General features: G+C 66.0%; 1 protein-coding gene across 3 annotated transcripts; it reads left to right on the top strand.

Annotated features, from left to right (window-relative positions):
• Positions 1-809: 809 nt before the first annotated feature.
• NUDT14 (nudix hydrolase 14) lies at positions 810-11899 on the top strand. Of its 3 annotated transcripts, none has more exons than XM_082450852.1 (5): positions 810-996; positions 7432-7475; positions 8089-8153; positions 8355-8592; positions 11632-11899. In XM_082450852.1, the coding sequence occupies exons 1-5, from the start codon at positions 916-918 to the stop codon at positions 11693-11695; spliced, it is 492 nt and encodes a 163-aa protein (XP_082306978.1). In that variant the 5' UTR covers positions 810-915; the 3' UTR covers positions 11696-11899. The 3 variants fall into 3 exon arrangements, with proteins under 3 accessions (XP_082306978.1, XP_082306976.1, XP_082306977.1); XM_082450850.1 differs by having other exon boundaries at positions 812-996; positions 11585-11899; XM_082450851.1 differs by lacking the exon at positions 810-996 and adding an exon at positions 1124-1356 and having other exon boundaries at positions 11585-11899.
• Positions 11900-15857: the final 3958 nt, after the last annotated feature.

The raw sequence follows: 15857 nt of genomic DNA on the forward strand, positions 1-15857 counted from the left end.
GGCGGGGCTTCTTGGGGGAGGGAAGAGCAGTTAGCTGCCGGCTGAGGTGGAAGAGGGGCAGCCCCGGAGACAGCGAGCGGCAGCTCCTCTCGGTGGGGCAGGGGGGGCAGGGGGACAGTCGGGCCCAGGCCAGCTCCCCGCCAGCCCGCCGGAGCCCCGCGGGGAGGGCCTGGCTCTGCCTAGACCCTGGTCCCTCTCCCTTCCCCACTCAGGCTCCTCTCACCTTGCCCTCTTTCCAGAGCCTTCTCTCCCTCCACCCAGGGGCCCCTAGAGGTGTAGACACTCTCTCCCCACCACGGCGCACGCAGGACCCCGTGCGCAGCCCCCAATCCACCTCTGCCTTCCTCCTCTCGGGCTCGGCGGCGAGGCAGCTGTGACCGCCAGCTTCTCTCTGGAGGGCCTAGTCGCTCCTTCCCTGGAGGCCCGCCCCGCCCCGGACGACCCAGTCTTGGGGTTTGGTCAGCCCCACTAGGGGAGGCATCCGCTCGGCTCATCCCCCCTTCCCCCAGAGCTGCGCTGCGTCTCTCTCCCCCCAACCAGGACGCCCAAGTCACCCCCCCGCTCCAGCACCGGCGATCACCTCTCAGACCGTCCCCTCCAGTTGCGCCCGTCCCGCCCTGCCGCACACTCGGCTGACCCCCCCCTGTCGCGGGGCCCACCTGGCGAGCCCCCCGCCCTGCTCACGCCCTGCGCGGCTCCGGGAGCGCCCCGCGGTCGCGAGCCCCCCACCTGCACGGGGACCGGGGCAGGTGCTACCTGCGCGCTGGGCCCGCCCTCCCTGCTCGGCGCCGCCCCGCGCCGCCCTGCCCCGCGCGCACCGGGCATGCGCAGAGCCCGGTCACACGCCCGCCCGCTCGAGTCCTGAGCGGACTCTGCCCGCGTCCGCCCCGGGCCCGCGCTACGCCGCGCGCCGCCATGGAGCGCATCGAGGGGGCGGCCGTGGGCCGCTGCGCAGCCTCGCCCTACCTGCTGCCGCTCACGCTGCACTACCGCCAGGTGAACCCGCCTTCCGCGCCTTCCGCGCCTTCCGCGGCCCGACGCCGGCCCCAGACCCCGCCCTCGCGCCCATGGCCCCGCCCATGGCCTCGTGCCCCCGCCCCGCGGGCCCCGCCTCTCCGCCGAGCGCTCTGCCCGTGAGTCCGGCTTCGCACACCAGTTGAGCGCCCGGCTCTGGGCAGGGATACCTCGGGGGACCACTCATTCCTCCAAGGAGGCTTTGCTGGGCCCCGGCCCTTTTTTGCGGTGGGACGTATCGGGCGCCCCGGGGATCAGGGAAAGCTTCCCGGTGGTGGTGGTCTCCGTTCTGGGCAGAGGAGGCCGGCGAGGGAGCTGGTGAGCACTGGAGAGCCTCTCCAGGTGGGCTGCCTGCCGGGGCGTCACCTCCTCCTGCCGGCCCGGGGAGGGAGCGCAGGACCACACCGCCTCCCCTGGCGCCGTGCAAGTAGTAGGCTCACAGGAAACACTTGTTTGTCCAGTCGGGCCCCCGCCTTCCGCTTGCCGCTGCACCGAGTTCCTCCACGCCGTCCAGGTGAGGACTGCACTCCTCCGAGTCTGGTGCAGGCCCTCCCTGGCCCTCAGTTAGGACCGGTGGTGCAGGTCTTTGGTGCCCCTCTGCCGGGCCGTCCCCGGCCTGCAGCAGCCTGTGCCTCCCCTCCTCCCCAGGCCCCTTGCTCTCACTAACCTGTGAAGCCCTCTTGACGCCCAGCCTGAGAGAGGCTGCACTCCCCTCCCCCCTCCTTTGTCGCTGCTGTCCCGTTGGCTCTAGGGGACAGGGAATTCCTATCCCCAGGATGGACCCAAGTTGGCAGCACCGGCCTGGGGCAGAAGCCGGGGTTGGTTGAGGGGCAGAGGGCAGGGTCACGGAGGTTGCTGCCCTTTCCCAGGTGTTGGCCTGGGGCGGGGATGCCTGACTGTGGCCGCACAGCCTCCAGGGGCTGGGGCTCTGGGGGCAGCAGGTGGGCGCAGGGTGGTCCAGGCACGTAACCGCTGTGGCACGTGTGGTCCAGGCACGTGGCCTATGGCTGTGGCACCCTCCCCCACTTCCTGTGGAGTGTGGATGGGTGCTGGTAACCAAAGCTGAGCCCACGCGGGCGGTAGGCTGCGATGGACACAGGCTGGGGGCCGGGGTGGTGTTTCCCAGGGGCCATGGGACACTGGGCTGGGTGGTAAATGTCACTGAGGGGCATCTGCAGCCTTTGGTCAGTAGCCGCCCATGGCCAGGGGAGATCTGGTGGATGGACAGACAGACCAACCAGAGGCAGGGCACCCGCATGGCTCTGAGGGGGAGGGGGCTGTGTTTAAACTCCAGTCGTGTTCCTCCCTCCCAGGGCCCTTGAAGATGAGCCAGGCCTGGGTCCTGCACTCTGGGAGGGGCTGGCTGGTCCTCAGTGGGCCCCCTGGACCTTCCCCTGCACCCTGCCTTGGCTGGACCTGAGGGTCTGACAGATGTTTTGATCTTGATCCGAGAGGGTACCTGAAACCAGCACGAGGTGACACTTACCCTGAGGGAGGCAGGGGACACAGCTGGCACATGGCAGACTCGGGGGCAGGCCTTCCCCGGAGCTCGTCCTGGGGGGTGGCTGGCCCTGGGGTGGCCAGATTGCAGGCAGGCCCAGGCTTGCCTCTTGGGGCTGGTGCCTCACAACGGCCTCCCGGGCAGCCCGACCTGCACAGGACAGGACGTCGGCTCTCCCTCCCGCTTGGAAACCGAGGCTACTGCCCGTCCGGAGCACCTCTGCCTTCAGGCCCAGCTCAGACCAGTTTTCCCAGCTCCCCTCAGACCAGCACGTGGGCCTCTGCCTTCAGGCCCAGCTCAGACCAGTTTTCCCAGCTCCCCTCAGACCAGCACGTGGGCCTCTGCCTTCAGGCCCAGCTCAGGCCGATTTTCCCAGCTCCCCTCAGACCAGCACGTGGGCCTCTGCCTTCAGGCCCAGCTCAGACCGATTTTCCCAGCTCCCCTCAGACCAGCACGTGGGCCTCTGCCTTCAGGCCCAGCTCAGACCAGTTTTCCCAGCTCCCCTCAGACCAGCACGTGGGCCTCTGCCTTCAGGCCCAGCTCAGACCGATGTTCCCAGCTCCCCTCAGACCAGCACGTGGGCCTCTGCCTGTCAGGGCCCACTGCTGGGAATGCTCTTTCTTTTCTGTGGGGCCTGGTGCACTGTCACCTCCTCCAGGAGGCCCTCACACGGCCCACTGCTGGGAATGCTCTTTCTTTTCTGTGGGGCCTGGTGCACTGTCACCTCCTCCAGGAGGTCCTCACACGGCCCACTGCTGAGAATGCTCTTTCTTTTCTGTGGGGCCTGGTGCACTGTCACCTCCTCCAGGAGGTCCTCACACGGCCCACTGCTGGGAATGCTCTTTCTTTTCTGTGGGGCCTGGTGCACTGTCACCTCCTCCAGGAGGCCCTCACACGGCCCACTGCTGGGAATGCTCTTTCTTTTCTGTGGGGCCTGGTGCACTGTCACCTCCTCCAGGAGGCCCTCACACGGCCCACTGCTGGGAATGCTCTTTCTTTTCTGTGGGGCCTGGTGCACTGTCACCTCCTCCAGGAGGCCCTCACACGGCCCACTGCTGGGAATGCTCTTTCTTTTCTGTGGGGCCTGGTGCAGTGTCACCTCCTCCAGGAGGCCCTCACACGGCCCACTGCTGGGAATGCTCTTTCTTTTCTGTGGGGCCTGGTGCACTGTCACCTCCTCCAGGAGGCCCTCACACGGCCCACTGCTGGGAATGCTCTTTCTTTTCTGTGGGGCCTGGTGCACTGTCACCTCCTCCAGGAGGCCCTCACACGGCCCACTGCTGGGAATGCTCTTTCTTTTCTGTGGGGCCTGGTGCACTGTCACCTCCTCCAGGAGGTCCTCACACGGCCCACTGCTGGGAATGCTCTTTCTTTTCTGTGGGGCCTGGTGCAGTGTCACCTCCTCCAGGAGGTCCTCACACGGCCCACTGCTGGGAATGCTCTTTCTTTTCTGTGGGGCCTGGTGCAGTGTCACCTCCTCCAGGAGGTCCTCACACGGCCCACTGCTGGGAATGCTCTTTCTTTTCTGTGGGGCCTGGTGCACTGTCACCTCCTCCAGGAGGTCCTCACACGGCCCACTGCTGGGAATGCTCTTTCTTTTCTGTGGGGCCTGGTGCAGTGTCACCTCCTCCAGGAGGTCCTCACACGGCCCACTGCTGGGAATGCTCTTTCTTTTCTGTGGGGCCTGGTGCAGTGTCACCTCCTCCAGGAGGCCCTCACACGGCCCACTGCTGGGAATGCTCTTTCTTTTCTGTGGGGCCTGGTGCACTGTCACCTCCTCCAGGAGGCCCTCACACGGCCCACTGCTGGGAATGCTCTTTCTTTTCTGTGGGGCCTGGTGCACTGTCACCTCCTCCAGGAGGCCCTCACACGGCCCACTGCTGGGAATGCTCTTTCTTTTCTGTGGGGCCTGGTGCACTGTCACCTCCTCCAGGAGGCCCTCACACGGCCCACTGCTGGGAATGCTCTTTCTTTTCTGTGGGGCCTGGTGCACTGTCACCTCCTCCAGGAGGCCCTCACACGGCCCACTGCTGGGAATGCTCTTTCTTTTCTGTGGGGCCTGGTGCAGTGTCACCTCCTCCAGGAGGTCCTCACACGGCCCACTGCTGGGAATGCTCTTTCTTTTCTGTGGGGCCTGGTGCACTGTCACCTCCTCCAGGAGGCCCTCACACGGCCCACTGCTGGGAATGCTCTTTCTTTTCTGTGGGGCCTGGTGCAGTGTCACCTCCTCCAGGAGGCCCTCACACGGCCCACTGCTGGGAATGCTCTTTCTTTTCTGTGGGGCCTGGTGCACTGTCACCTCCTCCAGGAGGCCCTCACACGGCCCACTGCTGGGAATGCTCTTTCTTTTCTGTGGGGCCTGGTGCAGTGTCACCTCCTCCAGGAGGCCCTCACACGGCCCACTGCTGGGAATGCTCTTTCTTTTCTGTGGGGCCTGGTGCAGTGTCACCTCCTCCAGGAGGCCCTCACACGGCCCACTGCTGGGAATGCTCTTTCTTTTCTGTGGGGCCTGGTGCAGTGTCACCTCCTCCAGGAGGTCCTCACACGGCCCACTGCTGGGAATGCTCTTTCTTTTCTGTGGGGCCTGGTGCAGTGTCACCTCCTCCAGGAGGTCCTCACACGGCCCACTGCTGGGAATGCTCTTTCTTTTCTGTGGGGCCTGGTGCAGTGTCACCTCCTCCAGGAGGTCCTCACACGGCCCACTGCTGGGAATGCTCTTTCTTTTCTGTGGGGCCTGGTGCACTGTCACCTCCTCCAGGAGGTCCTCACACGGCCCACTGCTGGGAATGCTCTTTCTTTTCTGTGGGGCCTGGTGCACTGTCACCTCCTCCAGGAGGTCCTCACACGGCCCACTGCTGGGAATGCTCTTTCTTTTCTGTGGGGCCTGGTGCACTGTCACCTCCTCCAGGAGGCCCTCACACGGCCCACTGCTGGGAATGCTCTTTCTTTTCTGTGGGGCCTGGTGCAGTGTCACCTCCTCCAGGAGGCCCTCACACGGCCCACTGCTGGGAATGCTCTTTCTTTTCTGTGGGGCCTGGTGCACTGTCACCTCCTCCAGGAGGCCCTCACACGGCCCACTGCTGGGAATGCTCTTTCTTTTCTGTGGGGCCTGGTGCACTGTCACCTCCTCCAGGAGGCCCTCACACGGCCCACTGCTGGGAATGCTCTTTCTTTTCTGTGGGGCCTGGTGCAGTGTCACCTCCTCCAGGAGGTCCTCACACGGCCCACTGCTGGGAATGCTCTTTCTTTTCTGTGGGGCCTGGTGCACTGTCACCTCCTCCAGGAGGTCCTCACACGGCCCACTGCTGGGAATGCTCTTTCTTTTCTGTGGGGCCTGGTGCACTGTCACCTCCTCCAGGAGGCCCTCACACGGCCCACTGCTGGGAATGCTCTTTCTTTTCTGTGGGGCCTGGTGCACTGTCACCTCCTCCAGGAGGCCCTCACACGGCCCACTGCTGGGAATGCTCTTTCTTTTCTGTGGGGCCTGGTGCAGTGTCACCTCCTCCAGGAGGTCCTCACACGGCCCACTGCTGGGAATGCTCTTTCTTTTCTGTGGGGCCTGGTGCACTGTCACCTCCTCCAGGAGGTCCTCACACGGCCCACTGCTGGGAATGCTCTTTCTTTTCTGTGGGGCCTGGTGCACTGTCACCTCCTCCAGGAGGCCCTCACACGGCCCACTGCTGGGAATGCTCTTTCTTTTCTGTGGGGCCTGGTGCAGTGTCACCTCCTCCAGGAGGTCCTCACACGGGCTGTTCCTTAGTGTCCTCGCTCTTTTGCAGCCCTGGTTGCAGTTTCGGTGTCTCTGGTGCTCAGATCCATGTCTGTTTCGTGGCTCGGACGGGGCCCCAAGTGTGGGGGCCAGGAGCTCGCCAGGGCGCAGGGCTGACCCAGTGGCTGAGCGGCAGTGGGCTAAGCAAGCCGGTGGTGGGCGTCCACAGGGCTGGGCTCTAGGGCCCCAGGGCCAGCCCCATCCTCAGAGACCCCTTGGGGAGGGCTCAGGGCCAGGCGGAACAGCCCGGAGGACGGGAGCCTGCCTCGCTTAGTGGTGTCCAGCTGGCAGGGTTCTGGCCCCTCATGCCCCCTGCCGGCTGGAACCCCGCTAGCATCGGTTCTGGCCGCCCCCGGCGGTGCTGGCCCAGGCCCTGGCCCCCCGCACTGCCTTTTGTTCACTGAATGCTGCTCAGAGCCCTGCGAGCTGCTGGGCAGGGTGTCCAGGGTCGGGGAGCAAGAGGGTGGCAGGAAGTGACAGAGCAGCAGGACCACAGGACACAGGAGAGACAGCCCAGGACAGAAGCCAGGCCGGGGAGAGGGCTGTCCACTGTCCGGTCATCATCACTGAATCATCACGTCCTGCGGGCTGAGCTCCTGCCCGGCGCAGGCACACCCTTCCCCAGCTGCTCCCGGGGCTGCTGCGCTCTCAGGAGGCCCGCCTGCCCCTGCTGCCCTCCTGTCACCCTTTGTCCAGTGGCCCAAGGGAGCTTCAGCAATGAAAACCTGATCTCTGCTCTACCCACTTGGGACCCCACCTGCCCCTCGCCCTGACTGTGAGGACATGTCATGCCTGCCTCTCCCCCACACCCCCATGGTCCTTCCCACACTTGGTGACAGCCTACATCTCTCTGCAGCTTCTCATGCTCAGCTTGTGCTGGGTGGCGGCACATGCTGTGCCTGGGACACCTTCCCACCCTTTGCCCCGGTTTTCTGCCTCACCCCTTGAGAGCATCAGGCTGTCCCTGACTTCCCTGCCCACCCTGGCGGCTACCCCCTCCCCCCCGCTGCAGCTCCTTGCTCCCGATGGGCCCGGGCCGTGACTGGCCTGGTGCAGTGGGTCTGTGTGGCCTTCTCACTCCCTGGAGCACCTCCACCCGCGCTGCCAGCCCTTCAGCCCTCCCTGACCGCTGCCCTGCCTCTTGCAGAATGGTACCCAGAAGTCGTGGGACTTCATGAAGATCCATGACAGGTGAGGGCCCAGCCTGGCTGGCCGCCGGGGAAGCCCCAGGCTGATGTCTGCAGGGACACCGGGCCCAGGGGCACAGAGCCCCACCCGCCTCTGCGTGTCTGAAGTCCCCACTTTCCCTGTCCTCTCACTGAGGGGTCAGCCCAAGGCCTGGAGCCCGAGCTGGGTCCCAGCTCAGGCCACCTGGACCATGGTGGTGGGCAGGCCCTCTTGGACCTGAGAGAGGCTGCCCAGGTGCCCTTGCCCCCGAGCGTCGGGAGTATGGGCCGGATGGCAGCGTGGCTTCAGGAGTGTGGCTGGTGGCAGCTGGCCAGCAGGGGTCACGTGTCCCGTCAGTCACCCGCCCTCAGCTGCTTCTACCCCCGGCCTGCCCAGCTGCCCAGCATGTCCTTCCCACCCCCCGGTCCCCGTCCTGCCAGCTGGAATACAGGAGGCCTGGGTCCTAGCCTGACTGTGTGACCCTGGAAAGCTGTGACCCAGCCTGGGCCTCAGTCTGCCCATCTGAGCAAGGGACACCACCTTCCTGGGCTGTGGAGGAGAGGAGGTGGGCTGGGCCCCCAGGGGGGGTGAGGTGAGGGGGCTGCTTCTATGCTGAGCTGGGTCTCTCCCCCTGCAGTGTGACCATTCTCATGTTCAACTCTTCTCGAAGGAGCCTGGTGTTGGTGAAGCAATTCCGGCCAGGTGAGGTGGCCCAAGAGGGGTATGGGGGGAGGGGAGGCTTGCAGGCTCACGTTCAGGCCCCTGGGGTCCTAGGGTCAGAGTGCAGACGTGGGGAGAGGGCTCTAGAGGAAACTGAGGCCCGGCAAGGGGGTCCGGCCAGAGTGCGTCACGTGGAGCTGGCCACCACAGGGCGGTGACCGCGGTCTGCCTTCCCCCGACCAGCTGTGTACGCTGGCGAGGTGGAGCGCCTCTTCCCGGGGTCCCTGGCCGCCGTGGACCAGGACGGGCCCCGGGAGCTGCGGCCCGCGCTGCCGGGCTCGGCAGGGGTGACGTTCGAGCTGTGCGCCGGCCTCGTGGACCAGCCCGGGCTCTCGCTGGAGGAGGTGGCCTGCAAGGAAGCGTGGGAGGAGTGCGGCTACCACCTGGCCCCCTCCGACCTGCGCCGGGTCGCCACGTACAAGTGAGTGGGGCTGGGCCCGTGGGCCTGCGGGGCTGGGGAAGGGCCGTCTGCTGCCAGCGCAGCCCAGGGGATGGGACGAGCTGCCTGGGAGGCGGTGAGCACCTGGTTCCCAGGGGTGTGCAAGCAGGGCGATTGCTCCTTGTTTTTCAACCTTCCCACGCTGGGGGAAGGTTGGACGGAACGCACCTCAGGGCGTGATCTGGGCTGGAACCCGGGGCCCTCAGGGCTAGCCCTGCAGCGTGCTTGGCCCCGTGCCCTCCACCGCGGCGGGGCCGGCTCGGCTCCGGCTCTGGGTGGCAGCTGCTGCTGACAGATGCCTCTGCTTCCTGTGGGATTAAGCGCCGAGCGCTGGGGGTGGGGGTGAGTCACAGGTCTGCTCTGACGGCGGCTCAGGGGCGAGGGAAAGGCCGAGTCCTGGGCCGGGGTTGGGGGGCGAAGTGCGGCCCGCCCTCGCCAAAGCCCAGGTGCCCGCCTGCCCCTCATTGCCCCCGTGAGGCCGGCAGCTGGGGCCGTCTTCCCAGGGCAGGGTGTCGGGGTGAAGCCCACCCTTGGCCTGCAGATGCCGCGACGGGTCCCTGACCTTGGTCAAGTCTGGGAGCAGGAGGAGGGTCTCACGGTGTCGCCCTGATGCTGAGCCCCTGGCGGCCTTCTCCAGGGGTGGAGGGGCCCTCCTCAGTCCAGCAAGGGGCCGCTCAGTGTTGGGCCTGGGCCCCCTCGGCGACACCCAGGGCCTCGTCCGGGCGCCCCTGGCCTGGGAGTGGTGGGGGGGGAGTTGACCTTTAGTCCCGGGAACTTAAACGTGGGGTTTCTACACCAAAGAGCCAGACATCTTGGTGTGAGGGGCCTCAGTTATCTGCAGGCGTCCTCCGCGTGGCTGGCCAGTGGCCACTTGGCATCTGAGCCTTTGGGCTGGCGGTCCGGGGGGTCGGGAGAATCCAAGGGGCCTGACCTCGGGTAGGGGTTGAGCCAGTGGGCAGGCCAGGAGGAAGGCAGGTGGAGGTGCCCTGGAGGGTTGGGGTCCCCCGAGCAGGTGAGTCTGGGTGGAGTCCTGGCAGAGGGGCTGCATGGCAAAGGCTCAGGGGCAAGGGGACAAGCGGCCCTGGCCTCTGGGCCACGGCCTGATCCTGAGGGTACTGGGGAGCCAAGGAGGGTTCTGGGCAGCGAGTGGCCTGCTCAGACTGCATTTTAGAGATGAGGATGGCTGGCTGTGGGGAGGCAGGACCGGACGGGGCTGGAGTGGGGGCCAGGGCAGCTCTCCCCGGGAGCCCGACGGCGGGCTGCATGAGCAGGAGCTCGTGCTGCCCTGTGGTAGGGCCCACGGCTTCCTTCCGTGGCCCCGGGGGTGAGCCAGGCCACTCACCTGCCCGTCCCAGGTGACAAGGCCCAGCGCTTGTCTGAGATCCCCCAGCTGAGGACGTGATTGAGTGAGCAGGGAGAGGCAGTGCCCGGCCTGGCCGGGCACATTCTTCTCGGCGCCGGTGTCCGTCACACGCCGGCGGAAACTGGGACTGGAAACCCCACAGACCGCTGCTTCCATCAAAGGCGCAGGCTGTAGCTGCCGGCGGAAATGGGCTGTCAGGAAGGGTCCCAGGGAGATAAGGGGCTGGAGGGCGGAGGAAGCAGCTGGGTGAGGTCAGTCTGGGGGGGGCCCCGCCTGGGGGTGGGAGGCTTGGGGAGTGGGAGGGAAGCTCCTCCAGCTCTGCTCCTTGCCCCACATGCGGGGCGCACCTCCGGGGCCGCTTCCAGCTGCAGGCCCCGGCTGGCCTCAGCTAACCTCCCAGGGTGGCCTGGGGTCTCCCTTATCCCCTGGACGTCTCCCCAGACACCCTCCGGCTCCCCTCTCCCCCTGAAAACCATGCTCAGCCCTTCCCCTCCTGTCTGTCACCCCGTCCTCATGGCCAGCAGTCACCATGGCTGCGCACTCCTGACCTCCACCGGCACCAGTCTGGGCCCCTGCCCTCTGCCTGGGTGCCTGTCCCCCTCCTGGTGGCCAGAAGCCCCCTCCTGGCCACCACCTAGGGAGGGAGGGGACTCCTTGACACCTCCCTCCAGCCTGTGAACCGTGGTCCTGGCCCTGGGGACCTCGCCCCACCCCGCCGTGAGCCCCAGCCCCCCACCCAGCCCAGAACAGGCGTCCTGCAGGTGCCCACATGGCAGTGCTCGCAGACCCAGGCTGCACCGGCCAGAGCCCGGGTGTGAACCGGGGCGCGCTGTGTGGGGAGAGGCCTGGCTGAGGCCCGGCGTGAGCAGAGTGCTGGTGCCGCAGAACCACCTGCCGGACTCAACAGCTTTCAGCGACCCCCATGTACAGCCTCACGGTTGCTGTGGGTCAGCCGTCTGCTTGCTGGGGACTTGGCCCCCTGCTCAGGGTCTCGCAGCCTGACCGCCAAGCCACGGTCAGGCGTTGGCCAGGCTGAGGTCTAATCTGGGGCTGAGGCTTGTCTTCCCAGCTCCTCGTGGCCGTGACTGAGGGCTCTGTCTCCCGCTGGCTGTCCGCCGGGGGCCCATGGTCGGCTCCTAGCCCGTAGGCCCTGGCGCGTGGCCCTCTTGCAGCATGGTGGCTTACCTTGTCTTCAAGTGTCTCTCTGACTCTTTCCATCTCTGACCCCTAAACTGGCAATGAAGAGCTCGCCTGATTACGTCAGGCCCACCCAGGATCATCTCCCTTTTTGATGAACTTAAAGTCACCTGATTAGGGCCCTTAATTACATCTGCAGAATTCCGCCTTCATCACCTGACCTAACCTCACCACGTGGGAGCCTATTCACGGTGGGAGGTCACATCCAACACGTTCCTAGGTTTCCCCCACACTTGAAGGGAGGGGATTACATGGAGTGTGTACACCACAGGGGGGAATCTGGGGGGCCAGGGGGCATCCTGGAGCACGCCTACCAGGGGCTGGAAGGAGTGGACGAGAGAGGGCTGTGGAAGGGGCAGGGGTGGCCAGCGGGGCCTGTGTGGCTGCCTCAGCAGATGCTGTCCCAACCCGTAGGTCTGGTGTGGGAGTGACCGGCTCCAGCCAGACCATGTTCTACGCAGAGGTGACAGATGCTCAGCGGGGTGGCCCAGGCGGGGGCCTGGCCGAGGAGGGCGAGCTCATTGAGGTGGTGCACCTGCCGCTGGATGGCGCCCGGGCCTTCGCAGATGACCCGGATGTTCCCAAGACCCTCGGCGTCATCTTTGGTATCTCGTGGTTCCTTAGCCGCGTGGCCCCTGGCCTGGGTCCCCAGTGAAACTCCAGGGTGTCTGGACGAGCCCAGTTCTGGACACTTGCCCTGCAAACCCAATAAAGGCTGGTGTAGCTCTAGCCTGTGTCTCCTGACTCCGAGCTGTGACCGGGGTGGGCTGGGGGGCGGGGGAGGGTGCGGTCTACGTGAAAGCCCCTCAGCTCCACCGGAGCAGAAGCCTCGGCTGCAGGTTGTGCAGGGGGCAATTGGGAGTTGGCGGCTGGCAGAGGGCTAGGCCAGGCCCTGGGTAGTGCCACAGGCTGAGTGCCGTGCAGTGCCACTTCTGCGGGTAGGAGAGGTTGGGGACGGGCTCAGCCATGTCAAGCGCTCAGGGCCCACTGGGTACCGGGCGATGGATAGAGCTATGGCCTCGGGAGTGGTGGCTGAGCCAGCCACGTCAGGAGAGGATGCGGACAGACCCACAAGGCACGTGCGCTCTGCTTCTGGGGCCAGTGAGGGGTCCCCTCCCTGACTGGGGCTCTCAGTAGCCCTGTGTCCCCTGTGTTGGTGATGAGGTCTCACCCCACCTGCCAACCTGTGTGTGGTGTAGCCTGAAAGCCCCGTAGGCCCCCTACCTTGCACACTGGCACGCACTTGGGGCCGCAGGAGGGCTGGATGTCTGCCCAGCCAGGCACCGAGTAAGATCTCTGTACATAACGGGTGGGCTGGAGCCCACCGTGAAGAATGTGTGCTGGTCACCATGGTCATGGGCATTTGTGGGCGTGGCTGGGCCATCAGTTGGGGATGAGGGCCCAGCCTGAGGGCCAGGCAGGCTTCTTGGAGGGAAGGCCGGCCTGACCCCTCTGAGGGTGGTGACCTGGCCTGGCCTTTTCCCAGAGGCCCCCAAACCCTCTGGTCAGCCCCTTGGGCAGTGCCCTAGGGCATGGGATGGGGGCAGCCTGGGTCACGGTCCACTGACCCTGGAGAGGGCAAGGTGTCCAGGGCATGCTGCCCGACAGGCAGGTGAGCCAGCCGCGTGGGAGCTGGAGTGACCAGGAGCTTTGCCGTGAACCTGACTTTGTGCCCTGTGCCCAGTGTCCCCTGGGACTGGACCCTGGGCTGGAATGGTAGAGGACGCCAAGGCAGGACATGCTGCCCTGGCTTCTGCTGAGACCCTGCTGTCAGGTGGGGGCACTTCCCCGGGGCTGAGGTCCCCCTGCCCTCCTGTGCCCCCCTGCCCCGCCCCAGGCCCACCGCAGGCAGGCAGGCACTTTCCTTCCCGCTGGCCTTCCCGCCGGGAGTGGCTCAGTGCCAACAGCCCCCCGAGCCTGGCGTTCGAGGCTGCCTTGGGACAGCTGCACCCAAGGGGCCCACTCAAGCAGCATCACCTGTATGCAAATGCCGGCTGTGACCCAGGTGGGGCCACCCAGGTGGGGCCTCCTGGGAGCCCAGCCAGGCAGTGACACGCTGCTGGGGAGGGGCACTCAGGCGTGGGTGTGCGTCCAGGGGGCCGGCAGGGTCGCGTTGCACTGGGGTCTTGAGCAGCCCAGCTCCGCCCCATCCAGAGGAGGCCTAGTGGGCCGCCCCGGGCCCCAGGACACCTGGAGAATTCCCAGGGCAGCAGCTCTGCCCAGCCTAGAGCCGCCCCACCCTGCCTGCGTCTTGTGGACTGCCTGATGCCCACCTCCTGAGCTCTGCTGGCCTTCTGGGCTGGGCTGCAGGCGCTGCCCACCATCTCAGAGGGGCCCCTAGTGGGTACTGGCTGGGGCTGGGGGCTCTCTGTGCCCTGGGGAGCATGCCGGGCTCCAGCCTGGCGGGGCGGGGGGTGGGGGCAGGGCCCCGGACTTGGGTGCAGTCCAGCCCCGCACTCTGCTTGGCAGCCCGATGGGGCGGGTCAGCAGGCACCACTGCCGGACCTAATGGAGCTGGCATCGATTTCCCGGCACAGGGCTGGGGGGGCTGTAACCGGAAACTCCCCTCCCTGGCTGCTATATTTAGCACCGCAGCACACGGGCGGAAGCGCAGCTCACTCCTGAGCCCCGCTGGGTCTGTCCAGACGCCCAGCAGCTTGTACCCCGGCCTGGTCCTGAAGCCCCCTGGCCAGGCGGAGCAGCCTCCACCTCGTCTGTGCCTTGTCCGGCACAAGTTGAGACCCATCCCAGAACTTGCCTGGTGTGGGGAGCTTGGACAGGGAGCCCTTGGGTCAGCGGGCGGGGGGGCGGGGAGACTGAGGCGTGTTGTGGCCCAGTGGGCCCCAGAACAATGCTGGGGGTCTTCCTGGAAGAGGCAGGGCAGCCTGGCCCAGCAAGGGAAGAGGCAAGAGCCTGGCTGCCTCTGGATCTCCAGCCCTCTGGCCCAAGGGGTGCAGAAATCCCTGTAGCAGGGGACCCCAGGAGGGAGGATCCCCTCTGCCAGGAGCCCCAGTGCTTGCCCCTTCCCTCAAGCGGCCAGCTTCCTGTCTTGAAACTCTCCTGGGTCCCTTAGGTCTGGGCTGTGGCTTCTAGGGGGCAGGAGGGGGAAGGGGACCATGAGCACGAGGGGGTTTCTGTGCCCAGGGCCGGGAGGCCGGGAGGCAGGGAGCCTGTCCCACTCCCAAAGGGCCTGGATGGAGGCAGATGGGGCCGGACCACTGTCTCCCCAGGGTTGCAGGGCGGGCAGGGGCTCCCTGTATCCCTGAGGCAGGGTTGGCCAGTGGGAAGGGCTCCAGGGCGGCCGCGTCCCCTGGCAGGTTGAGCTGGAACCTTGAGATCGGTGAGCATCCCTCACTGGTGCCTTCATGCCGAAGACAGCCCTGAGCAGGGGAAGAGCCTCAGCTGAAACACAGCAGCTTCTGGAACCGGCCGCACAGCAAGCCCGGCATCCGCCACACCACCCACCGTGTGAGCTAGTCCAGGCCATCGTCTCCTCCCACAGCTGGCCAGGAGCAGGAAGCTTCGGTCGAGGGAGGGGCACACGGCGGGGGGCTGTTCTCCAGATTCCGCCTCTTACTTGCGCTGGAAGTCCCCGCTCCTCCGCCCCTCCATGGCCAGGCCCTGGCCCGGCCACCGGCCCCTCTCGTGTGCACTATGGCAGTGGCCGCCTATGGCCTCCCTGCTGACCTCACCCTGTGCTGCCCCTCCCCCCAAGCCAGGGATCTTTGTGACAACGTAAATCACAAACGTGCAGCCCAACCCAGCTCAGCTGCTTTCTGTGACTTCCCGTCAGTCTTAGCAGGAAGACTCTAGCCAGGCAGGCCCAGCACAGCTGGCGCTCACCACCACCTCCAGCCTCCCCCTCTGCCCCTCACCTGCTCTGCCCTGGCCATGTGTTCTCCTCAGCCCCAGGGCCTTTGCATGTGCTCTTCCCAGCCCCTCACCTGGCTGACCCTGGCCTGCCCTCTGGGTCTTAGCGGCTTCTTCCCCATGTGTTGCTGCATGCCTCACCCTTACAGTTTGCTGTTCTACATTGTTTGTCTATGTTCTCTGCCCACCCGCCTCTCAGTCCCCACTGGGAACTGCCTGAGGGTGGGCAAGGGCTGTGTCTGCCTTGCTCACCGCTTGACTGAGTGCAGGAGAGCAGTGGGTGTAGGACGGTGGGCATGGGCAGGGTTGGAGCCCTGGACCCCTGGGACAGAGCCTCCAGTACTCAGTACTGTCTCTGGGCTCTGAGCAAAGAGGAGGAAGCCTCTCCCCGGGGAACCCCCTGTCCCCACAACAGTAACCGCTCCCCACCCTCAGGAAGAAAGCAACTGGAAGGCTCTGAACACAGCTCACATTCCCTTATTTGGTGGGGGTCACTGTGCACGGCGGTGCCTGGCTTGTGTCCTTCCCCCTCCCAGCCTACAGAGGGGCTCAGGTAGGGATGGGCGCTTGGAGTGAGCAAAGCCAGGCCCATCTCTTTAGGTCCCTGAGGCCTGGACCTACAGGCTGGGCGGTGAAACCAGGGCATTAGGCCCCTTAGGCTGCTGCTGCACCTACATATCCTAGTGTGAGAGAGGGCAGTGCCTGTGCTTCTGAGTTCCTTCTGCCATTGTCCTTGCCCCTGAACCTGGCCTCCTTCAAAGCTCTCTTCCTCCAGGAAGGCTTCCAGCACCCCCCCCCCCCAAATTGTAGCAGTGAT

The sequence above is a fragment of the Balaenoptera physalus genome, assembly GCF_965194825.1.
Source record: "Balaenoptera physalus genome assembly, chromosome: 2".
NCBI classification, from domain to species: domain Eukaryota; kingdom Metazoa; phylum Chordata; class Mammalia; order Artiodactyla; family Balaenopteridae; genus Balaenoptera; species Balaenoptera physalus.

Excerpts from the sequence above, each read along its gene's own strand:
- NUDT14 (XM_082450850.1), top strand. The coding sequence starts at position 916 with ATGGAGCGCATCGAGGGGGCGGCCGTGGGCCGCTGCGCAGCCTCGCCC. Across the intron at positions 997-7,431 it reads TCACGCTGCACTACCGCCAG|AATGGTACCCAGAAGTCGTG; the intron begins GTGAACCCGCCT and ends TGCCTCTTGCAG. Across the intron at positions 8,154-8,354 it reads GGTGAAGCAATTCCGGCCAG|CTGTGTACGCTGGCGAGGTG; the intron begins GTGAGGTGGCCC and ends TCCCCCGACCAG.